General features: G+C 36.2%; 1 protein-coding gene across 2 annotated transcripts in view; it reads right to left on the minus strand.

The window, feature by feature from the left end:
- Positions 1–17,148, minus strand: part of fras1 (Fraser extracellular matrix complex subunit 1) — a 297,850-nt gene that overhangs the window by 139,769 nt on the left and 140,933 nt on the right. For both annotated transcript variants that reach the window (XM_032578347.1, XM_032578346.1), the window contains exons 14-17: positions 7,411–7,554; positions 3,095–3,235; positions 1,351–1,491; positions 368–535 (exon numbers count right to left, since the gene is read on the minus strand). In XM_032578347.1, coding sequence (XP_032434238.1) covers positions 368–535; positions 1,351–1,491; positions 3,095–3,235; positions 7,411–7,554 — 594 coding nt within the window. The remainder of the gene's footprint in view (positions 1–367; positions 536–1,350; positions 1,492–3,094; positions 3,236–7,410; positions 7,555–17,148) is intronic.

A 17,148-nucleotide genomic window follows, 5' to 3' on the forward strand; every position in this document is an offset into this window, starting at 1 on the left:
AGAAAGAGAGAGAAAGGAAAAGATGGACACAAGGAAGGAAGAGGAGGGAGAAAATGGATGAAACAAGGAAGGAAGGAAGGAAGAAAGGAAGGAAGGAAAGAAGGAGAGAAGAAATCAAACCAGGAAGTATGAAGGGATTAAATTAATGAACAGAAGGAATGTTATGAAAGTGAAACAGTTTTTCATTCTCCATCTCCCCACCGCAGTCAGACATTTTGTTTCTGGTTTCTGATTCAAAGATCTGTTGAGGTGAAGAAACATCTTTATAATCTATAGAAAAAATAAATAAAGTTTCTTCCTGGCGCTTTCTCTTCCTTCATGAAGGTCTGGACAACAGAAACCAGCAGCAGCAAAGTTTGTTCCTCACCTCTGCACGACTGCAGGCCGTCCAGGAAGCTGTGAGCGGGACATGCGGCTGTGCAGACGCCACGCTGCAGGAGAAAATCCTGTGGCAGGAAAACCTCCTCTGGCTTCAGGCAGCGACGGCAGTCTGAGGCGAGCGGTCCGACACAGGACCGGCAGGACGGATGACAGTCTGAGAACAGAGAACAGAACCTTCTCAACACCATTATATCTTAATAAAACTTGTTTTGTTTCAGTTTTTTAACTTTATACACATTACATCACCAGGGCCGGCCAAAGGCATGTGCAAGAAAAGCGGCTGCTACACCACCAGGGGGCCCCCAAGAGCAAAAAGATAGAATGATTTTATCTAGATATCTATACATGTATTTTCAGAGTTGGACAGCAACTAGTTACATTTACTCAATTGCATTTATTGAGTAACTTTTTTTTTTTAATGTACTTTTAGGAGTATTTTTACTACGCTGTAATTTTATGAAGTATCTTTGCTCTTAAGTAAAATTTCTGGATTTTCTACCCACTGAATGAAAAACATGTTTTAACCAAAATTTCACCAGCTTTCGTAAAATTTTTGTAAATTTTTTTATTGAAAGAAACTGATCTGGAAAAAAAAATTTTTGCCTGATTTTATTGTTTTGTTACTTATATGAATTATTGTCATTTTGGTCATTAAAATACCAAAATTTCCACTTCACTTTATACTTTGATGATGTATTTTTTAAATATGAAATGATTGATAGTTTGATCAGTTACTCAGTACTTGAGTAGACATTTTACCAAATACTTTCTTACTAAGTACTTTCTTGGATGGATACTTTTTACTTTAACTTGAGTATAAGTTTTGGGTACTCTACCCATCTCTGTTCTTATGTCTGTTTGGGTGTAAGTAACAGTAATCTAATTACTTCTTTGCGGCTGTAACCCTTTGCTTGAAAACAGTAATCAGATTACAGTAACTGGGCGTTTCAGCCCGTCTCTGATCCTCACTGTGGCAGCTGCTGTCCTGAGGGTACAGGCCGTCGCCGCAGTCCTCCACACATTCGCCCTGGTGGAGCAGAAGACCTGCTGGACAGGAAGTGCACTGGGTCACCGACGGGCCCCAGCAGGAAGCGCAGGACATGTGGCAGGCTGACAGGGGACAAGAAGGACAAAGATGAAAAAATTATGGGACAAAAATATTTGGTTTTTAAAGATTAAAGTTTTCTAAAATCAGGTTTTTTTTCCCACCAATCCACTCTTGGGGTTTCTGTTCACAGTGATGTCAGCAAACCCAGGGCGTCCATCTTGTTTGTTTTACTACTATTTATTTTCACTTTGAATTCAGGTCAACTCTACCATGGAATATAAATGCCAGGTTAAAATTTATTTGTTTTAATACAATGATAAAGTCATAATATCAGAAGAATACAGTCACAGTAACCAATCATGATAACACATTTTATTGGATGACAAAATTTCCCAGAAGTTATCGCGATAAATGATAATATTGTTGCTTTGAGACCATTGTCAAGTAATATAATGGTAAAGGGATAGAAAACATCCTCAAAGATCAATAAACATTTACCACTGGAACTGGAGGGCATTTTAAATTTTCTAAAAATAATTTAGAATAAATTGCAGAAATAACAAATAAAATGAATTATAAGCAAAATTATCCTTCAAAAAAAGGTTAATTGAGACTAAAGCACCAGATTTAAGATTTTTACCATCCAGTTTTTTGGTAGAAAGAGAGAAATAAAAATAAATCATGCAAATGAAAATTAGTGAGTTTTGTTTTAATTTATTGTGTGATTAATGGATTTATTGTTTAATGTGGCAGGCCTAATAGTAACACAGAAATAAAGTTAAAGTTGTAATAGTAGCACAATTAACTCCTTCATTTTTAGAGGAAAGGAAACCTGGCACTCTCTTCCTTCATCTGCTTTAAATGTAACAAATACTAAAGCTTTTAAAGAGTCCTGCTCAATTATTTTATCATAAAAAGTGTTATAATTGTACATTTATGAATCAATATGCTATGCTACTAATTCTATATTAAGTGTGTGTAACTCCATATTTATTCTTGACAATGCTTTTGACATCGTCAAAAAATGACTGATGGAGATCCAAATAAACAAATAAAATAAAATAAAATAAGGAATGTTGAGCATCTTGCAAAGTTGTACTTTAATATCAGTTTTATAAATGTGTTAAAGAAACACATAACCTTTTAATACATGAGCATCAAAATATTGTCAAAGTCAATTTATTTATAAAGATATTCTAACTGTAGCAAAGTTCTGTACAGTATTCATAAAACCACAGATAAATTCACATAAAAATAGAACCACAAAGTAAAAGAGACAGGACAGTTATTATCAGAACCAGGACAAATTTATTTAAAAATAACCTCAAATCAGATCCTATCGAAGCTTTTCTCTTATTAAAATGACTTTTTTCTTGTAATTTTAAGGCATTGTTCTAGAAATATTTCGTTTATCATGACTTCATTCTTTTAATTAAACAAAAACATTGTAGCCTGGCCACAATATTCACAGCGCCACGTTTCAAAAATGTTTTCTATTGTTTAGAATTTCTTTTTTTTTTTTTTTTAGAAAAGAAAGCAATGATTAAATTTGTAAATTGCATCTGGTAGGACAAAATAAGACATTTGTTGCCCAGATCTCCTACCTTTTTCTTAACATTATTTGTTAATGCAGTTTTTGTTAGTGTCGACAGATGCGTCACCCACCTCTGCATCTGCTGCGGCTGTCCATGTAATGCTGCGCCGGACACTGAGTAACACACTTCCCATGATGCAAAGCAGTCCCGGCGGGGCAGCTCATACATTTGGGGTTGTCAGGGAAACAGGAGGCGCAGGTCGAACTGCAAGCTGCGAACCAAAGCAAGCAAATGTTAATGGCTTTATGTTGAAATAACAAAAAAAAGAATGGCTTGTAGTCCATTAAAATTAAAACAGTTTCTCAAGGAGAAAGACACTATTAAATATAGCAGTCAGAATCTGAAATGCACTGAATTTTAAAAGCAGAGATACAAAAACGTTCTGAATAAGACATGAGTCAGAAGATAATGCATTTGTTATTGATGGAAAAACAAGTAACTGGAAGGAAGGGACTTATTTAAATATAAATGAGCTGCTCAGTATGTCAGAAAATCACAAAGTTAATTTGTTTCAGCAATTTATTGAAAAACCCAAGAGAAATTAATTAAGGAGAGCGACTGATTCATCACCAGAGGAGGGTAAGGTAACCAAAAATGTACTATTACAGAGTAACACTAATTCAAACTATTTTTACCTGAGTAAAAGTAAAATGTAGCTGACCGAAAAGTTACTCAAGTAAGAGTAAAAAAGTATTTGGTAAAAAGTCTCCTCAAGAAATTGATCAAATGATATTTAAAAATTACATCATCAGACGGACCAAAATATAGTTATGTGGATATTTTGGCATTTTAAGGACCAACATAAAAATAATTCATATAAGTAACAAAAAATAACAAAATCAGACAAAAGAAAATTTCTCCAAATCAGTTTCAATAAACAGTTTATGAAACTTTAATAAAAACTGCAGGTGTGTGTCTGCAGACACAGATCTGAATTTTTGTTTTTCATTCGGTGGGTAAAAAAATCCAGAAATTTTACTCAAGTAGGAGTAGAGACACTTCATAATAAAATTACTCAAGAAAAAGTAAAAAGTGCAGCCTAACAAAAATACTTCTAAATGTACTTTTTCAAAAGAGTCACTCTAGTAAATGTAAGTAGTTACTACTCAACTCTGTCCATTACACACACTGTAAGCTAAAAAAAGTATGAAAGGTTTGTCGCTCTATCGCCTGAATAAAACACCAACGTCTTTTCTTAATGGAAACGCTTCAGTTGTGATATTGTGTTTATTCAACATTTTTGCATACATTTGTAATGGAAACCCATATACTGACTGTAGAAACGTCACTTCCTCTCCTCTCTTCCTCCACATTCTGGGACTTTTTTCTCCAAATTAAATCCAAACTTTAATCTGAAAAGACGACTTTGGGCCGCTGAGCAATGGCGTCATGATACGTTGAGACGCAGCAGAGCCAAAGTGCAGACAGAAGATTAAGTGATGCATAATTAAAGGTTTAATAGTAAAAACCAGTCATGAAGACTCAGGAGCAGGAAAGAAATGAGACATGAAAACAGAAAATCCCAAAGGCAAAGAAAGAGCCAAAGCGGCAGGAGGAACAGGTGAGCAAACAGGTGGGTTCAATGGGCTTGATTACTGAGCCAGTGTGGTAAAGTGACACGAGAGCCGAGCAGATTAATCAGATAAAATATGAAACAGCTGTGGGAAGGAGAAAAGCATCGCAGCTGAGGGAGGAGACTAATTAACATGGAAGGCTGAGACTAAGGCTACGTTCACACAGCAGGCAAATGCGACCCAAATGCGCCTTTCCTGACCTAAACATATCCGACTACTTTTAAAGCGTCTTCAGTCAAATGGTCATTTTATAATTTTTATGATTTTATGCTTTTATGTCATTGATTTGAGGCGTGTCATAAGTCTATACCAGGGGTGTCAAACTCCAGTCCTGCAGTTTTTAGATGTGCCACAGGTACAAAACACTGAAATGAAATGGCTTAATTACCTCCTCCTTGTGTAGATCAGTTCTCCAGAGTCTTGCTAATGACCTAATTATTCTATTCAGGTGTGGTGCAGCAGAGTCACATCTAAAAGTTGCAGGACAGCGGCCCTCCAGGACCGGAGTTTGACACCTGTGTCATAGAGGAGCCAGATGCGGTGAATCAGGACGTGAACAACGGCTGCTGAAAATTAACCTGTAATCACATCACAGTCCCACCACTCTTAGCTCCGACTACATCCAAATACACATAATGCAAATGAATAAAACATCCATCACATCTTTTGTTTCAGGGAGTCCGCTGGATTGAAATCAAGAAGGTAAATCCCCTTCAGGTCGCACAGAAAGTTAACATTTCCAACCAGATTTCAAAGCAAGAACTAGTTCAAATGGGTTTGACCTTTTCCCCCTGATTCTGACATTTTCTCAAAGCAGAAACTTCACCAAGTTGAAGCCTTTGCAGCAGGAAAAGAAGAGCTCCTTCCACCGTCCTCTGGGTGGTTTCGACTAGAAAAGGAGCTTAACGATGAGCTGCTAGCTTCTCAGTCACCCTCAGGGAAGACTATTCCTGCTCCTATATTATCATCTCACCCATTAAAAATAGAAGTTATACATATTCATATAGCATCTCTTTATTCTGCATCCTCATTAGAGCACAAAGGATCTGGTAATTATTGTTTTTTCTACTTTGTTTGCCAACTTTGGCTGACTAATCCTTTAAGCTCCACAGAGATGCTAACAAAATAAACCCAAACAAACCATCACCCAAAGTTTAATGCTACAATGAAGCTTTTACTGCCTCAAATGCTGTTTTCATTTTATTTTATTTGACACAGGCACATTGTTTGACATCTAATTTGTCTAATAAAATATCCACTTTCACTCGCCAGAGGAAACATGAAACAAACCGTACATAAACTGCTTGTTTAATCTTTGTGAAACTCTTAAGTGATAACATTTTGAAAAATATTTATTCTGCAGTGAAAGTTTACCTTTAAAAGTAGGTTTGCAGTAAAGTGAGCAATTTTAATCAGGGTTCAAACTGCTGCACTGAGGAAAACAAAATTAAAGCAGAAAACTTTGTGTGCAGCTCATGTTCCCTGGAAAACAATTTATCTACTTATAAATATGAGTAGATAAACTGCATTAGCATTAGCAGTCAAAAAGGATTCTGAGGAAATTAGGCATGAATGATTATAAATCACCAGATGAAACAACAAAAACACTAAACTTATTATAAAAACATTTATTAACAGTGAAACTAGCTTTGACAAATGCAAATATAGAGATACTTTAAAAGCTTGAAGCAAGTTGAAATCCTCATGTTTATAAATTTGCAATTTGTAAAAAACGTTTTAAAATTATTTTTAGTACTAATGGGCTTTATTCATTAGTAAGTCAACAGGAAGAAAGTTTGTGAATTGTATGGTAATTTTTCTGTATTTGTTAGGCTGAAAAATCTTAGTTCCTATAAGAAAAAACATTTACTGTAGTTACAGAAGACTTCAGTAAAATAAATTGTAATTTAGACTTTTCATAAAAACTGGTAGAATAATGTTCATTCCAATGTGTGTTTGGATATAGAGGTCACGGAAAGTGCAGATGCAAACAAAAGAAACTCTTTGTATGGAGGTCCAGAAGGATCAAGAAAATGTAAAAGTGACAAAAAGACACAACGGAAATTATGCTAAACTAAATGATGCTAGCAAATTCGTCATAAATTTTGTTTCAGCAAAATGACTTTTTGTTTTGTGGATTTTTATTGTGTTGTAGTCTATTCTGTTTTGTGGCTCTATGTTGTTCTGTTGTGGCTTTTGAATTTTGTTGACCCTCCTGGGCCACCGTATTTTTGAGCCATTCAAACACTTTTATTTTTATTTTTTATGGAAGCCAGAAATTTTTTATAGGTTCTTAATGTAGTCAGTGTTATTAAAGGCTAGAACTACTTTTTAATCCAGGCCACCAACCCAGTAGTTTTGTGAAAATGGTTTTAACAAGTTGTAGCATAAAAAAGTTGGCAGAAATTCAATTACAAATACTGCATGATAATTCCTTCTCGCAAACTAAGAAATGAGGTCTACCAAAGAAAAAACTAAATAAATGTATTTTTATCGACACAAGTTTGCCTCGGAAAGTGAACTCTTTCGGTTTTTATCTATATGAGCCACGTTTTAAAATGAGAAAAGTAAAGTACATTTCATTGAGCTTGGGAAATGGAGGCAGGTATGAAAAATAAGTCCCAAAAATGAGAAAACCCAATCAAATTTATATTTCAGCTTCTCTTATTTCCTTACGGGATGTCCTAACCACTCATATAAATGTTCCTCTTGATCTAAACTGGCTTGAGGACCAGAGAGACTAAGCGGAGAACTTTTCCTGACGACATTTTGTACATTTAAATAATGCAACGTAAGGATATGTTATTTTTACCGTAACAGATTGATTCCTGGTCGTAGTATCCTGCGCCGCATTCGGAGACACAAACTCCGTCTTTGAGCAAAGCGGCCAGATCGGAACATGACACGCAGTCCTGCTGCGTCGCTCCGCGGCATTCAGAGCACGACGCGTGGCAACCTGCATGACGGAGAGAGAAACTGCTTAAGGTGGTGGAGAATGTTGTTCCAACAGAGCCGGAGCAGAACATACACAAAAACAAAAAACACATGGCTCTACACTAAAGTCTGGAGTTCATGTTTTTACACAACACAGGAGGAAATCAAATAACCATATACTCTTTATTTTGGTAAATTAACAACATTACGAAAGAATATACACAAATTTATATTCAAATATGCATGAATACATACGTACAGATACTGGCATTGGTTCCACAAAACACATATACATCTACATAACAGTATACACTTTTATTATTTTACATTTTAAGGTTCTTTTAAAGCTCACTAAAAAGCATAATTTGAAATCATCCTTCAATTCACTACATAGTTTCACGATTTTTGTTCAGTGCTTTCTACATTATTTCCACTATTATTATATAAATAAAATCTTTAAAATATTAAAGTATTGCTTCTTGGAGATGATCATAATTTATATCTGAGCTGGGTGAATTACTGCACAATATTTCATGTGACATTTTCACAGATAAAAAACATCCGTGTAGTATTCCAGTAACGTAACTGGAACACAAGACAGATCATTGGTTGGGTGGAGCAACTACATGACTTTGATCGTGACAGGAGGTTATTGTTTTTTTCTCTATTTTTATTTTAACAATATTATAGATGTCGAAATGAATTTATTCTTCCGATATATTTGATTTAGTCAAGAAGTTGTTTCTCCAGACATTTATTGGTGTGTTAAGTTGTTAAGCTCTTGACAGTTGGTGGTTACCGTAGCCACCAATAACTGACAGCTCCCCCCCCCCCTTTTTTTTCTGTTGCCGTCGGTAACTGTGGCATGTTTTAGGATCAGCTTTGTGTTTTCTTTACAATTATTATATTTTAACATATTTTACACAAACTTAATGATGCATAGTGTTTCATGAGTAATTTTTCTATGTTTTGTATATGTTTTTAATTATTAGTGTTGTGCATTTTAGCTATGTTTAATTTTACAACTGCTAACTGCTGCTAACAGATGTTAGCTGCTGCTAACTGTTGTTAAATTGTAATAATAAAAATTAAGTACGAATGCTTTTTTCTCATTTACTAACCAGATTACTGTATTCATCTAAATTTCAAATTAATCAGAACCCCAATCATCCAAATGTTTACTATTAACATTTAACAATAAACTTTGACTTTAACAAACAAAAGCTTTTCTTATTACTGACATTTTTCTTGAAGTCAACGTCAAAGTCAATCGTTTTCTTGAAACCTCAGATTTCAAGAAAACGATTTAAATCTGAGGTGAAGAAAAGGCTCACTGCAGTCACACACTGAAGTATTTTCTATGTTTTTTAAAGATTTTTTTTTGGCTCTAGTGGCCTTTATTTCAGAGTTAATTGACAGAAAAGTGGGTAATGAGAGAAGGGGAAGACATGCACCAAAGGTCACCAGGTCGGGACTGAGGCCTCCATCTGTGGGTTGTGCTTAACCCCTGTGCCACCAAAGCACACCCTGTATTTTCTATGTTTCAGTGCTTCTTATATGTAATAATCTCTTATTTGAAGTCATAACGGCTGCCAGCACCGGTTGCCAAGGCGACCGACTCAGGTAACCTTTGTTATACTAAAAACCTCAGAGCTGAACCTCATTTAACATCTATCCACTGACACAGTTGTCAGACATTTAAATTGTCCATTAAGCTTGAATCTCAAGGAATAGCTGTTAATTTTTTTTAATCACAAACATTCAAGCCAAACACAGAAAGCGTTGTATTTTTAAAGACCAGCTTTGTTTGGCACATGGAGAAGGAAAACTTTAACTTGGCTTTTGTAAAGTATTTCTGGGATGAACAGATGTATAATTTACCTGTTGTGTACATGTGATATAGTTGCCAATCTAGTCTTTTCCTAGCAGCTCAGAAATTGGGGAAATTGTGACAAAAAAACTCAAAAAAAGACACTTGAAACTTTAATTTCATCAACCTTAAGCTGCATGTTTTAATCTGATGCTGTACTGCAGAGGATAATGACTCAAGATAAGACAAGTTTTCTTTCTTGGGTAAAAAAGGTGGCTAAATTCAATTAATAGATCTCCAGGTTACATAAAAGCCTTTATGAAATTTTAGCTGATTCCCTCCCCCCCATTTGCTTACTAATCATAGTCGGATATTTTTGTTTAAATCTCTTCAGAAAGATTGGTGAACAGAAAATCAAAGGAATGAGGAATGAAATGATGACGTTAAAGGTTAAATATAGGTTAAAATATATATTAAAGAAAAAAAAATGACTGGAGCAGAGGGGGAAACCGAGGAGCAATAATAAGTGAAGCAAACTCAAAGAGACACGGGGAAACTCACCCGAGGACGGTATAATTAATTAAATCAGTGTCATAAGAACGGCTGTTAGAAATCTTAATTAATCTGAGATTCCAAAACAGAGGCCAATATGTATCTGAGAAATTATTAGACAGGAGTGAAAAATAAATCATCTGATCCCTGCTACTCTGTGCCAACTGTCCTCAGGAAGCAAAACTCATTTTCTTCTTTGTTGCGATTTTGGAAATAACCAGCTGAAAGTGTGACTGTGACTTTCACTGTTTGGTGGAAACTTCAGCTGCATCCCAAAAAAGGAAGAAGAAAGGAGTTACTATATAATATAGATGAAACTGCAAGGTCATGGAAACTCCAAGCAAAAGCAAGCAGATCTGTGCACTCATTGTCCTTGCAGCAGACAATATTGAATAATTGATCACATTTGGATCCAAGCCGGATCGTCTTCAGGTCAAAAGTTTAAAGAATAGAGAGCGTGTCTGAGCATATCGCTTCCATCGGGAGGCCTGATCTGAAAAAGATCAAAGTTTAACAAAGATCTTGTCAATAATTAAGAAATATAAGCAGCAGAATATCATGAGACTGGAGTAAGAATCATCCTCTCCATTTTCATTAGCTTTTACAAAGTCATCCTGACAGGCTGCATTACGTCTCGGTGTGGAAATGCAGCACGATAAGCTGCGAAGGAGACAGAGGGCTTTTGGAGTGCAGGGGGCGCTATTCTGTTCTAATGTACACAAAGACAACGACATGTGTTGGAATGATTAAAAAACAAGCAGACTAACAAAAAAACCAAACACTTAACCTCAGAAAAATAATGTGTGCAATGCCAGCGTGTTGACTATAGTGTTTTCAGTTTCCAATTTTTAGGTTTCACTCATCTTTTTATTTTGCTGCTTTCACATTCGATAGTCCTGTAGACTTGGTTCAATTCGGGACCAAAATTGCAACATTTGTTACATTTTCAGCTGCTGCGGTTCCATTTCACACTACACTGTATCAAACTGTTCCCCTCCAAACCTGTGGGGGCGCTGCACCAAGAGCTACTGAAGGAAACAACACAAAAACCTCTGAAGAAGACACAAAATTGGAGTAACATCAGATTTTAGCGATTGTAGGATTTCTCTTCTTGTCTTTGGTGAAATACCACCACCCATTCCTACTGCTAATACTAGCCTCAGACATTTGTTTTGGTTGTATTTACCCAGAATGCCCTGCGCAATAGTCCACTTTCTGCTTTTGGAGCTTGGCGTTCACTTACGTGTTTGAACCGCACCAGAGTTCACTTCAATTGAACCGAGGTTTTTAGGCAGACCAGAGTTTGTTTTTTTGGTTCACATCAGAGTTATATTACGCATTCACACCTCCCCAAACAAACCGGACTATCTAGGCAAACAAACTAGAGTTCGATTAAAGTGCCAGAAACCAATTTTAATCCTGATTGAGTAACATGTCTTTTCCCTGAATAAAAGCTAAATCTTATCTCAGTTTCTTCACACTCCACTGCAAATCGCTCCAGATGCCAAAACAATAAAGACTGGTAGCATCTAGTTGCATTTACTTGAATAACTTTTTAGAAAAGAGTTTTACTATGCTGTAATAGTTTTTACTTGAATAGTTTAGTACACAGGAGCATCACTTCTTTTACTAGAGTAAAATTTTCTTTATCTTCAGTGAATGGAGAACAAACATGTTTTAAGCAAAAATTCACCAAAGATACACCTGAAGTACTTGTTGAATTTTCATAAGTTTTCTACTGAAAGAAATTGATTTGTAAAACTATTTATTTTGCATAATTACAAAACATAATTTTGTAAATTTTGTGAATTATTTTCACTTTGATGTTTATATCACTATATCTCAGTCTATACAATAAGGTCATTTTTAAACATTAAATAATGTGTTGACGTTTTGATCAGTTATTCAGTATTTGACTAGACTTTTTACAAAATACGTTCTTTACTCTTGAGTATTTTTTTAAATGGCACAAAAATTAAAAAAGCTAAAAATACGTTTAGGTAGTGCAACTCTTTCTTACTTGAGAACAAATTAATGTTTCAAGTCTAACTACAGATTCTCAGTCAAAGGGATAATATTATGTAAAATCAACTTTTTTTTAGCTTGACATCATCTTATTTAGCAACAATGAAGTCTTTGTAATTCCTCTTCAGATCCACAAAATGAATCGGACAACAAAACTCCCAGAACCGTCGCTGCAACTCTGCAGGTGTCCAGATCTGATCCACTTTCCCAGAAGCAACGCCGCTCCTGCAGAATCCGATGTTTGATCATCAGAACCGCTGTGAATCGATCGACACACTGCAGCTTTCAGGCTGTTAGGAGGAAGACCTCCATGAGAATTAAAATCAAGCACAGCTAATTGATTACCTATTGCAGTCAACTTCTGAGTCCTTGCAAGTTAATTTTCATATGGTGCTGACATGCATGCCAACAACTGGCTAGCTGAGGTTTGAAAAAAAAAAATCATTAAAAGTTATAAAGTTGAGAAAAATGCAGTAATGTGACAGGAGTACAACACATGGCAGGTCTTTGATTGGATGGAGCAACTATATAATTTTGGTCATGACATGGGTTATTTTTTATTTATGTAACAGGCTTTTATTTTAACATTATAGATGTGGAGTTGGTCAAAAATTGTTTATTTATTCTTCAAATTTATTTTATTTTATTTAATAATTAATTTATTATCTCCAGCCATTTATTGGTGTATGGACCTTACCAAGCTCCGCCCACAACCGACCCACGTGACCGCAAGTCTCACAAGCAAAGCCTGGCAGCGCCTTGTTTCTATGTAAACATGACTCCATTAGTGCATCATTTCTAATGGATTTTCACAATATATCAGCTACTACAATGGACAGAGGAACTAACAAGTTCATGTCATCATCTGGGAGGAGGTTACTGGTTTCTCAGTCACAAGCTGGTTGCAAACCTGAGGCCAGCAGGTGTCAGTCAGTTATGGTAGATCTGAACTTTGGTTTGATGACGTCAATATGAGAAGCTACAGACTGATAGGAGGAACCAAAGAGCTCTGTAAAGGTAAAGGCAAGTCTTTTGAAGCTGGGATATAATTCATTTCATTTCACATAATCATCGCGGTAGAAGCCATTTGTTTGTTAAAATTTTATGAAATATATTTGTTCTATGTGATGTTTGTTGTGAATGACGTAAACTCACAATCGAACCAGGTAATTAGTCCAACGTTTAGAAACTACAGCGGCTGTAATGCGCCACAGCAAAGGTAAACAAAGGTAAAATAACCCGAACAGGTGATCAACTCAAAACCACTCCTACCTTTTTACTCTCTCTCTCTGTAGTTTAAGCACACCTGTTACCGTGGCAACCGCCTGCGCCCCGCAAGAGAGCAAAGACGTTAAAAACATAACATTCAGTCCGTTACGATATCAAGTTTCCAGGCTTGATATTTATTTCTCGATTATTAATCAGCGCTTCCCTGAACACAGCGATGGTTGATTGACTAGCTGTACTTGGTGCTAGCGTGGCTAACAGGAGTAACAGTTTAGTCCAAAGCCTTTTCTGCTAAAATAAAATCTTTAGTGTATGTCAGATACAGACACATTGCATATTGATCTGTTTAGCTAACGTAAGACTGTGTAGCAGACAGGCTTCAAGGTGTAGAAGTTGTATCAGTTCTGCCATTATGCTGTACTTAGCTAACGGGAAGCTAAGTGAAGCTAAGTTTGTGAGACGGCCACGCACGTGACCACGTAGAATGGGCATCAGCCAATGAAAAGCGGCTCCTCTGGTAAGGTCCATTAGGTTCTGTTAGCTGCTCTTGACAGTTGGTGGTTACCATAGCAACCCTTTTTCTGTTGCTGTTTGTAACGTGGCAGGGATTATCGTTCGCTCTGTGTTTTCTTTACAATTATTATATTTTAGACTTATTTAATGATATACAGCATTTCATGGGTGTTATGATTTGTATGTTTTTAACTGTTATTCGTGTTGTGCATGTTAGCTATGTGTAATTTTATGACCGTTAACTGCAGCTAACTGTTGTCAACTGCTGCTGGCTCTTAACTGTTGCTAGCTGCTGCTAACGGTTAACTGTTGTCAGCCGCTGCCAATTGCTCATTGGGAGGTATTGCTCTGCAATTTGTTTAGGGATATTTATTTTCTTTTATTAAATGTATGGGGGCAGAAGCTGCTGGACTGTTAATCACCAACTTGATTTCATCTTTTGTTAGAATAAATACAGTGACCCTGAGTGTGTCTGTGTTGAAGTCAACCTACTGGACCTGAGACGAACACAGAAGGGTAACATTTATACTTGAATCTTGTATCTATTTTTTTCACATTACTTTTTTATTTAGTCTATTAATGTGCAAAACATTAACTGTACGTAAATATTAATAAAAATAATTTTAACAGAATTTTGAGAAAAATTGGTGCTAGACAACTAAAATAATGACTGGAAATGGATGATTAAAGACGGGGAAACTTTTCTCCATGAAGGAGTTGCAGGAAAAAGAAGGAAACCTTTGCAGTGACCTATAGATTAACAGGTGAAATGGATTCAGCTCCTGTGTTTTCCCCATTATCTCAGGACATCTCTCTGTTTTTGAACTTCTGCACCTCTTTAACTTCCTCCTCCCGTGATGATCTCTATCTTGGGCTTTTCTTTCTGCCTCCTCATTCCTCAGCTCCTCGAACGTTTTCTTCTTCTTCTTTTTTCTCATGTTTAATATTAATGAAACCATGAGACGTGCATAAGATAAAGAGTAGGTTTCATGATTCTCTCTCCAGTTGTTTTAAATACCATAAAAATCCTTTTAATGTCCCACTCACTCGCAGATATTATGTAAACTATTCCTCCAAAAACGGTTACAGCCAACAAGAGGATTACACGTCCTTTACCTTACTCCTCTCAGGAAAGCAATTTATTTTTCCGGGCAGCCTGAAGCGCAAAGTTATCAGCAAATGTAATCCTAGCAGGCCAGTTGCCAAAAAACATTTTTTAAATGAAAGACTCCCCACCCCCTCGTCTGCATGAACAGGACCAGGTTGGGATGGATGCGCGGTGCAGTGGATAATCTGTGCTCTGCGTCCCCGTGGAGCCGAATCGGGACACAATTACCACGCTGCAGAAGCGGTTCACATCTCCCAAACCTCCAGTGAGAAAACCAGATGAGATGAGATATTCAGCAATTAAACCAAGTGTGGAGAAAGCAGATTTGGACAGATAAAAGCCCTCCGAAATTAAAAAAAAAAGCAGAGCTGCATCTGAAAATCAGTTGTTGGAGGGATCTCAGGAGTGAAATTACATTTGCAGTTTTTTTTCTGTAATTCATTCAACTTAAATTAGATTCATCTGTAAGGCAACAAAACAAAAAGTTCCCATAACACATTTTCTTGTATTACTTGATAACAATGGAACTAATTTCAGTTTAGTCAAGACTGTTAAAAATGAAGAAAAGCAGATAAAATTGTCATTTCATTTATGCAAGAAAATGAGATTTTGATGAAAGATTTGAAAAGTTTTTAGACCTTAAACTGAAGCCTGCTATAGTTAAGCATCATCTGTCATCAAAACAAGTAAAATACAAACAATTGTAAGAGAAAATCTATTTATCAACTTGGCTATTTTATAGATAAACATTTTTTATGCTCAAAATTTATGAATTTATGCATTTATTGTTCTATGGCGAGGTGAGGCAGTTTATGCCAGTTTACAAGGTTTTTTTTTATGGCTTTGCGAACTGAAGAGCTGACGGTTGGCCGACCGTGACATCTGCCGCGCTCTTCCTGAGCATCGCCCAAAGACTGCAGGTTAAACAGTTTAATCTAGTCGAAAATCAAGCAAACATTGTTGCTTCACTTACCCTTGTTTCTAGTGCAAATATCTTATTACACTTCAAAACTTCACCAAGATACAGGAGCTTGTTTTAAGTAAATAATTCCTTAATATTCCCTAAGAAGTGCCTGTTACATTGGAAGATAAGTTTACTTATAACAAGACAATTTCCCCATATTATAAGTGAAATAATCTGTCAATGGAACAAGGTGTTTTTCACCAACATTAAGGAATTATTTACTTAAAACAAGCTCCTATTGATAACTTACTATTAAATTAGCTTTGTCTCAAGTCAAGTTTACTAAGAAATTTGCACTAAAAGCAAGACTAAAAATACTTGGTAAGATTGTGGGGTTTTGCAGAGTGACTTTATTATTTAGTGTAATTTGTAAAGAAAAAAGCGGATTAGGCCCACTGTTTTTGTGCGCCATGCACATGTGTACCACATGTACCTGGGTACATGGGTCAGGTACAGTGATAGTTTTGTGCAGGCGCCCCTGACAGCACCTGTAAACGGTAGCAGAGAAGATTCAACACAAAGCCTCCAAAATTTTTCGCAGACCTCATGCAGATGAACTGAAGCTCTGGTAAACTCGCCGTGTTTAAAAAGAGAATGTTTTGCTTTTCCGGGTGGTCCGGGTCTGCTGGCAGGAAAAGTTACCATCTGGCGAAACACCTCAGGAGCTCATTACCACCGTCAGCTCCCATCCCCTTTACCTCCATCCTCAATCCCTCCTCCCATTTTCTCCAGCAAGAAATCCACTCAGGCAGAATTGGGCCTGATACGTTTCACTGCTGCATCTGCTGATTTGCAATCGTGGTGATTGTTAGTCCCTCTTCTTTTTTTGTGTTTGTTTCATCCTCTGGAGAAATTTGTAGGAGAGAAAAAAACAAGGGATTTTTGTTCCTATTAAAGCCTGTTTGAGATTAAAAGGAATTGGATGGCTGACTGGCAGGATGAATCCCACAAAGGGTTTGAATTACAAAAACTGGCTTAGTGGTGCAAATTGTTTTTTGTTTTTTTTACAGTATCAAACCTGGATGAATGCAGAGCAGGTACCAGAGGTCAGTGTTTTGCAAGTCTCAAGAAAGTCTCAAGTCTTTATCCTCAAGTCACGCGTCAAGTTGCAAGTAAAGCAAGGCAAAAGTTGAGTCAAGTCCCACCTGTGGTAGGTACATGTAGGCCTGTCACAATAACTAATATTGCTGGACGATAAATTGTACCAGAAGTTATTGTGACAAACGATAATATTGTTGTTTTCAGATGATTTTCAAGTATTGCATAATAATGAAAGAACACATTCTCAGATATCAATAACCTTTAAATTATAATTAACATTTAACATGGGAACTGGAAGGCATTTTAAATAAAATTAAAAAAAAACAACAGGAGTAATAAATAAAATGAATTATGGAGTCTCTTTAAACAAAATTGT

This window comes from Xiphophorus hellerii, chromosome 12 (genome assembly GCF_003331165.1).
Source record: "Xiphophorus hellerii strain 12219 chromosome 12, Xiphophorus_hellerii-4.1, whole genome shotgun sequence".
In the NCBI taxonomy this organism is placed as follows: domain Eukaryota; kingdom Metazoa; phylum Chordata; class Actinopteri; order Cyprinodontiformes; family Poeciliidae; genus Xiphophorus; species Xiphophorus hellerii.